Below are 8638 nucleotides of genomic sequence, written 5' to 3' on the forward strand. Positions count from 1 at the left end.
ACGACCCGTGGCGGACCGGTCACCATACCGGTCTGACGCGCAGAGGGTCCCGAGTTCGATCCCCGGCCAGACAGATACTTATCTAAATGATTAATTTACGTTTCTGTTTCTGGGTGTGGGTGTTTGTGTATTTGTCTCTGTGTGTGCCCGTAGCACCCACGATACAGGAAATCCTAGTTTGCGGCTTTGAGTGTAGCCGCAGTTATGGATTTGGTATTATTTCGGATTATCCGATAATTTCGGATACTTTCGGTTACATATATTAGGTTATTGAGGAAGTGTTAAAGTAAATAAAATAACGATTTAATTTCATTTATAAAAGTAAAATGTCGGCTTGACAAAAATTGGTTCAATTTACAAAATAAATGTAAAACATCCGATTAGTCAGCCGTTAATTTTTCTAAATGATCTCTTATTTAGACTCCGCCCTTGTCCGAAATTATTCCAAACTTAATATGTCCATTTTTTTTGGATATCCGTCAGTTTCGGATACGGTTACAGAGCTCTATAACATCCCTGTTGATAATTGTAAAATATTATATTTTCCTCATACCGATTAAACGTAAATTGTGAATGGATTCCAGTTCATTGGGTGAATATTAATTTTCGTGACACGAAAATATTGAATTAAAGAAGAATTCTATTATCAGCAAAATGTTGCCTATTAAAATGTATTTTATAAGCGAAATGTTAATTTCATTTGTGCCTATAATTAATATGATTTCTGAATACAAATTGACAGGTAATTCGGTAAATGGCTAGGTTATCTAAATAATGTAATTAGGTATCTCTGAGTAATTGTATTAACATAATTGTGTGTGTACTCGTATGAATTACACAAGGAATAGGACTATGTGTGTATTATATTAATAGTCATAGGGTTGGGATACAAACTTTAGTCTCCCACAAAACGTTTAATACCAGGAATCTTCTATAGGCTCGTGATTCGAAAGTTAGCCCTTAAGGGTTTAGGGTATACATCTCAGGCATTTGATTTTTCGAATTGTATGTTAGAAATTATTTATCACACTGTAAAGGATAACTAACTAGAGAACCTTTTATTTCTCGTATAAATACAAAACTATTTAAATATGTGTAAAATCTACCAATCCACACTAGTCCAGCGTGAGTTGGCTATGATCTAATTCTAAATCCTTTTTCTTCCGATAGGAAGATACGGCTATTCGGTCTAAAGTCTCTAAAGCATTGATAATAAAATATATGTTTAACATAATTATTTATTTACTTCTAGACTGTGCTGACATCTGCTGGGACATTTTGGATGTACGCCTGCTTCTGTGCTGTGGCATTCTTCTTCGTTCTTCTAGTTGTCCCGGAAACGAAGGGAAAATCTCTGGCTGAAATAGAACAACACTTCCGAGGCAACAAGACGAAGGAAAACATCGACTTGAAAAGTATTCAAACTATATCAAAACACGTTGAGTAGTTCAATGGGGAATTTTAGTGTTGCCAGTGGTATAACATTTCCCTATTTTACGGGAAAATTATATCTTTGTGGTAAAGTTTCGAAGTAATATTACTGGTTTTAAATTGTTTATGACAAAGATTCTTTTGTCACTGTGATTAGATGAAATTAAATTAGATGAGTTATTATGTTGCTATTAATAGATATTATACGAATAAGTTCAATGTTCTGATTTTTTGAATGAATGAATTTAATTATGATTCGTTTATAACGACATGTTGTAGAATGGGTCATGCAAATGTTAGAGGATATTAATTTGTAAGTAGGTAATAATTTCCTTTTAAAAAAGATTGTTGTCCACAACAGGAAAAAAAATAAAAACAAACATTCTCAGGATTTTATTTTTATAAGGGGAGATTTCCCGCTGGGCTAAAAGATTACGCGCAAAGGGCAGCCGTGCTCGCAGTTTCAGTTTGAGCTTGTATATGTATATGCAAGATGTTGAGAAAACTTCAATACCGTGATTTAGAAGCGCGATCTCTTAATAAGTTGTGGAAAGTCGCCACATCACCCGTTCAAACATGTGGCGCCATCTCTTGGCGAGTGCCGAGAAGACGCTACATTAGTAAAGCTCTTGATTGACTTCCAGTCCGCGTTCAAAAGTGTCCGAACTAAAAGTGCTACAAAATTAAAAAAAAAATACGCCATATGTCATTTGGACGAGATATATAATATTTTAAGTTAATCTTAAATGAATGTACTAAGATCATTGTTTTATGTATAGAAAAATAATATTATAGGTAATATATTATATTGAGTGCAATTTTTGTATATTTGATACTCAGAATATCATTATTTATTTAGATTTAATTTTAACAGCGTAATTAAGTCTAGTTCGCGCAGATGTAATGATTATTATTGCTACTGCGTCTTGAATTCGATTCTCGAGAGGCAAATATTCGGTCCGAGTGAGAACTTTGAGTTTAGAAAAATAAATAGATAAGTTTAAAATTATTTCATTTAAATTTAAAGCGTTGTGTATAAGAAGCTGATTATTTTGTGGGGACAATCCACATAATAGCTAGATATATTACCTGTCTATTTAATATTTATAATTATTGCATATAGTATAAATTACTTTTATCAGAACTATAATTCACAAAAGAATAGTTTATATAAGACAAGCGTATATAAGTAAATAGTTATACCTACTGAAGAATTCAGTAAACCAAAGTCCCCTTTTATATTTCCAATTAGTCACGTCTATATTTTTTAATTTTTTATTTCTTCATATACCAATATATAAAGACAACTTGACAATGGCAAAATGGTCATAAAACCGAGAAGCCATCGCATAAACAAAAAAAAATTAAAGGTGTATAAGAAAAAAATAGCGTTTAAATTTATAAGTGTGTGTTTCCAATTATGTTTGTGTTGGTTGCCACAGATAATAATAACAGCGGGAAATGTATTGCCATATGAAAGTTTCACAAATGGAAAACAAATAGATCATAAGTATTAATTATTGTATTATATTATGTTATTTTATCTGTGATAAATGTGAGGTGTTAAATGTGATGCATGTGATAAATTAAATATAAATTATTATTATTTTTATATGTAATTTAATAATAATGACGTACGTATTATGTAGTGAAATTAAACAATTTTAAACATTACAAGACTTTTTATTCTACCTGTTCATTTATTTATATGTAATTACAAATTACTGTATTTCCCTGAAATCTAATCTCTTTCTAAACTAAATTTTGAAATATACGTAATTAATTTTGGAAAACATAAATTGTCATACATAATTGCGCTTCAAACATAAATTGTCAAAAATAATTGAAAAACATAAATTGCTTCGATTTGTATGACAATCTCGTACTTTTAATTATGGAAACCAGGTTTCCATATTAGTCATATTACCAATAGCTCTATACAAATGCTCTAATAGACATTTCTAACGAAGTTATAGCTTACTGATTGAAATTCGGTTTCGGTTTAAAGTTATATTTAAAGTTACTTCACTTGCTAAAACGATAAATGAACACACCTTGAGTTAAACTTAGAGTTTTTAAAAAGTCCTCAAAGGTGTGCGAAGTCTACCAATTCGCAATTGGTCAACGAAATGGACTATGGCCTAAACCCCAATCTTAGTATGAGTGGAGAGTCGTGGCTAGGAATGGGACAGGAATGGGTCAACGATGTATACGTCTATCTATCTTTCTATACATACTTTGGATGCGTTGTAATAAGCAGTGACACGACCATCACGAAGTCAGTCGTCTTACCAATTATGTTTGTATAATAATAAAAACAATAAGCTCTTACAACAGCAACACTTGTACATATTATTATACACGTTTTTGTAACATTTAATTACGGATGTATATTAAATTTCAGATTTGGAGATCGAAACGGATTTATTAAAAATATTACATCCGTTCGGATACGTACTTTAATAATAAAAAAGGCTTAGTTGTTTGTCTGACATAAAGTTTTTAAGAATAGTTTTAGAGAATTTGTTTCTCTCTGTAATGTTTGGTTAAAATCAGGAAACTAATCGTAGGTGGTAGAACCATTTTTGAATCGACTCCTGCGGCACCACCGCCACACCTAGTTGCACCTGCTGTGTTCCAGTTTGAAGGGTGTGTAAGGGAGACAAACTTTTCCGAGGCGTTCCAGCTTAGTCCTCAGGGGTAGCGGCGCATCTGTGGCCGACCGTGTGTAGGAATATCTAATCCTATCTGGGGTTGATTTCAGATGTCCATGGGCGGCAGTAGCCACTTACCATCAAGTGGACTGTATGCACGTCTGCTACTCCTATATTATAAAAAAAATCTACTCTTTACCTTAAATTGGAACATGTAAAATGCCTCGCCACCCCAGTGATAAATCATTTTATATATTTATTTAGCAAATTCTTATAAGAACCCGTAATTGTTTAACAATACAATAACGGTATTATAAGTAATTTAGAATTTATAATATTAATCTATTGTTTGATTACTTAACAATCAAAAATCCGTAAAAAACTAACGGACTTTGTTTATTCTTTCACTATTGTACTAAATAAAAACATATTTCATTGGAGTTTGAACAACGTATTTGCTCGAATAATACACGATTTAAAGGTTTGCTATTACAGGCCATATATTGTGTTTTTATTATTTTAGAGCAAAGCTGGCACATGACTTCGATTTAGTGAGGCTTAGTTTTCCAAAACTGATGAATCCAGAATGATGGATTTTTATATCATTATCTAAGACTTATGTACAAGAAACTTAATTAAACACATATACAAAGTACCGAAATCTAAATTTATTTCAGTTTCCTAAACTGGACGATTGAATATGGGACTCTGCGTGACAAAAATGTGACGTGTGGGTTATTGCAATATAAACTGTCCGTTTAACTTCCTTCTTTCATTCATTCTTTCTTTGAGAACTAAATAACGAACTTTTTTGAGAACTCTTTGCATGTGCCTCACGATACACACCTTTATTTTAAATGCCTATAATAATTAATTTCTAAAACACATCCAACAACGAATAGTCTAGGATTGGAACAGCTAGGATTTGAATCTCGGACTCCCAACGAGGGTCAACGTGCATGTAATAAGATATATTTTTATGACTAAAACAAGAGCAGTGATAACCTAGTGGTTAAGAAACTCGGCCTCTCGATCGAGGGTTCCGAGGTTGAAATCCCAGGCACCTCTAATTTTCTTAGTATTCATTAATTATCACTTGCTAAACGGCGAAGGAAAACATCATGAGGAAACCTGCATACCTGAGAGATTTATAAAAAAAAACTGAAATGTATGTGAAGTCTGCCAATACGCACTTGGCCAGGGCGGTGGACAATGGCATAATCCTTCTCATTATGAGATGGCCCGTGCCCAGCAGTGGGACAGTAATGGGTTGATGATGATGATGATGATGAAAACCGTTTAAATATCCCACTATTGGGTAGGACAGGAGTCACATAAATGTGGGAGATAAGGTAAACAGGCATAATCACATATACTCGTACTTCGTACACAAACATTTCTCAAGACTTGAAGTGACACAAATAAAGATTCACATCCGTTACCCAATTGGGTCGGCTTGTAACAGTTGATATATTTCTCATTTAATGCATGTGTTCGCAAGGACTATACATGTAAGGCCGTTTACACACTAGGCGATCAAAAAGTCAATGTGTTTTTGACTTTATATTTTTGTCATCGATCCTAATGAGTAATAGTAAAATGACCTTTTAACTTAAGGTCAATGTGTCAACATTAAATATATTTTCTTAAAAAAGTGATAGATATTTTCAGTAAAAAGTTAAGCAATATCAAGTGCGGTCTACTGACTACTACTACTGACTGCTAATTTGATAAGTGCCCTTTAGTTGCCAAATCTTATAAACGCTTCTCATGTTCATAAGAATTTGAAATCAGTGGACTGAAATTGAACATCCAGAATTGATATTACTGCGCTCTACCATTTTTTTAGATAGAGAAATTAAAATAACTCACCATTTATTATCCTAGTTAGTATACTTAGGAACTAACCAATATAAAGGCGGTTACAGAACAAACTGTTAACTGTTCTAACCGTCTAGTGCAGTCACAGCCTTACTCTCGGCAGATGCACGAAATTAAACACGGAGGCACGACACGCGTGAGTTACTCTTGCATTATTATTGATACCACGCTCTCTTCGATCCTTCTAATATAAATACGAACCATTGACTTTTCGAGTATTCAAAACTTAAAGCTTAATAAGAACGCACTTCAACCCAGGATAGTTGGGACAAATCTTATTTAAAATATTTTAATGATAAATATTCCAAAATGATTGTAAGCGTGTTTTGTATCATCATTTTTGACTATGTTTTATTGTGACTTAAATAATCCTTATTTTTCATATTTCAGTGGATAATCCTCATAAGCGCTCTCGCTTGGTCCATGATTAATTGCGAACCACCGCCGAACAGCTACCTCCCTCCTGCATCTGGCCCTGTGGATAGTCCCTCCTCCCAATATGGCACTCCTGGTTCGGGAAGCCGAGCCCCTGGGCGCCAGAATGGTCCCGGTGGACGGGGACTTGATGATAGCTACCTCCCTCCTAATTCTGGGAGTCCATCTGGAGTAGCGCCTGAATACGGACCTCCAAACCAACGAGGATCACCAGGATCTCAACGGGGCTCTCCTCAACGTGGTTTTAATCAACAAAGACCGGGTCAGTCAAATGGACCTCAGTGTGATGGAAGCAATGGACCCTGTAACCAGCCCAGTGGTCAATATGGTACTCCTGGTTCAAACCGGCAACCTGGTGGTCAATCTTCTTTTGGTGGCAATGGGAACAGAGCCGGTGGAAACGGCTTGCAATCGACTTATGGCCCTCCGAATCGCGGACAAGGCTCTCCTGGTGGACAAGGTGGATTTGGCGGATCCAATTATCCCCAAAGTCCAGATACGTCTTACGGAGCTCCTAATGCAGGGTTCCCATCGCAAGGGCCTGGGTTCTCTGGTCAAGGCCAACGACCTGGAGGATCAAACGGAGATAGAGGTTCACCTTCATCATCTTATGGTGCACCAAATGCTGGTAGACCTGGCTCATCTGGATATCGACCATCGGGTGGAGATGATTCTGATGTAAGTATAAATTTAAATAAGAATCTACTTAAATTTAATTAATGCAACACTATAATTATAGATAATCCTAAAACACTAGTTTTTATGATGTACAACTTCTATAAAAATCCTTTATTTCCAATACATATTGATGTAGGAAGGAATTGTCCTAGGAAATGTAAAAAAATCAAATGTCTATTTTTATAAAATTGGAGAAGCAACTGGGCGGTCCATCAAAAGTAATAAGTGATCACTGGCTCCTACGGCCATCTGTAACAAACTTCATTTAGTAAAGAACTATCTGAAGTCGATGAAAGTTGCATTGCCACATCTGAGGAATAAGATGGTCTTCTTATAAGGAAGCCAGCCGGCATCCGCATCATTTCCGCGTGGCAATATGGCAGTGGTACCTCCTCCGTCGAACAGTACGGGTGCTACCATCTTTCCAACTGTACCTGAACCACAAATTTTTGTTTTAGGAACCAGCCAAATACGAGTTCAGTTACGAGGTGGATGATTCGCAGACAGGTACTAAATTTGGTCATTCTGAGCAACGGGACGGCGACCTCGCCACTGGGGAGTATAACGTAGTGCTGCCTGATGGCAGGAAGCAGGTAGTCGAGTATGAGGCCGACCAGGACGGATTTAAGCCTCAGATACGATATGAGGGTTTGTTTATTACGAATTCGACAGTTTATTTTTTTTTTTTTTTTTGAAACATTTGATAACACTAAACAGTGTTTCAGTTGTAACGCAAATAAATTAATTAATGCGGTCGTTACCAATATGCGTTATATTAATTATGATTTCTTTTCAGGAGGCGGCGGTGGTGCTGGATTTGGTTTCGGTAATCTGCATTCATTACTCTCACAATTTAGTACGAACCTTGAACTATCTTGTATTTATCGTATTAAATTCTCATTTTTTACAGGTGGAGGAGCTGGAGGAGGCGGCGGTGGTGGAGGTGGTGGAGGCTACCCAGGAGGTCGACCAGGATCTGACTCCTTAGGTAGTGGATATCCAAGTGGGCAAGGTGGTTCTCAAGGTCCTGATGGTTTCAACCAAGGCCAAGGTTCAGGATTCCCAGGCGGTTCGCAAGGAGAGGGATATCCAAGTGGCGGCCCAAGCGGTGGAGGGTTCCCACGTGGTCAATCCCAAGGTGGCAATGGAAACTATCCTAGTGGTGGTGGATCTTCTCGTGGGGGTGGAGGTTATCCTAGCGGTGGTCAAGATGGGAGCGGAGGCTATCCTAGAGGTGGTCCTGGGGGTGATAGTTCAGGTCGAGGTGGACAAGGGGGTAATGAAGGCTATCCGAGTGGACCACAGAGTGGAAGAAATGGACAAGGTGGAAGAAATGGACAAGGTGGGAGAAATGGACAAGGTGGGAGAAATGGACAGAACAGAGATCGCAATGGTGGAAGCGGTTCTGGTTTCGATGAAAGCACTGGATACCCAAGTGGCGGTCCCGATGGTCCACGAGGCTCCGGCTATTAAGACGATGTTGATCCAATTTTTAGTAAATATTATAATGATAACTGGGAATTGTAAAGCGATGTAAATAAATGCTTTAGTCAAATGAA

General features: G+C 36.6%; 2 protein-coding genes across 5 annotated transcripts in view; both read left to right on the forward strand.

Moving 5' to 3' along the window:
• Positions 1–1660, forward strand: part of LOC140749878 (facilitated trehalose transporter Tret1) — a 34719-nt gene extending 33059 nt beyond the window's left edge. For both annotated transcript variants that reach the window (XM_073083112.1, XM_073083113.1), the window contains exon 9: positions 1253–1660. In XM_073083112.1, coding sequence (XP_072939213.1) covers positions 1253–1447 — 195 coding nt within the window. In that variant the 3' untranslated portion in view covers positions 1448–1660. The remainder of the gene's footprint in view (positions 1–1252) is intronic.
• Positions 1661–6162: 4502 nt separating this feature from the next.
• On the forward strand, positions 6163–8638 carry resilin. 3 transcript variants are annotated; one of them, XM_073083063.1, is made up of 6 exons: positions 6163–6281; positions 6357–7079; positions 7538–7727; positions 7876–7905; positions 7990–8385; positions 8440–8638. In XM_073083063.1, exons 1-6 carry the CDS (start codon positions 6276–6278, stop codon positions 8550–8552), a joined length of 1458 nt encoding a protein of 485 aa, XP_072939164.1. In that variant the 5' UTR covers positions 6163–6275; the 3' UTR covers positions 8553–8638. The 3 variants fall into 3 exon arrangements, with proteins under 3 accessions (XP_072939164.1, XP_072939163.1, XP_072939165.1); XM_073083062.1 differs by having other exon boundaries at positions 7990–8638; XM_073083064.1 differs by having other exon boundaries at positions 7538–7586; positions 7990–8638.

The sequence above is a fragment of the Epargyreus clarus genome, unplaced genomic scaffold (genome assembly GCF_041222505.1).
Source record: "Epargyreus clarus isolate Ecla_fem2 unplaced genomic scaffold, WU_Ecla_fem_2.2 ptg000018l, whole genome shotgun sequence".
NCBI classification, from domain to species: domain Eukaryota; kingdom Metazoa; phylum Arthropoda; class Insecta; order Lepidoptera; family Hesperiidae; genus Epargyreus; species Epargyreus clarus.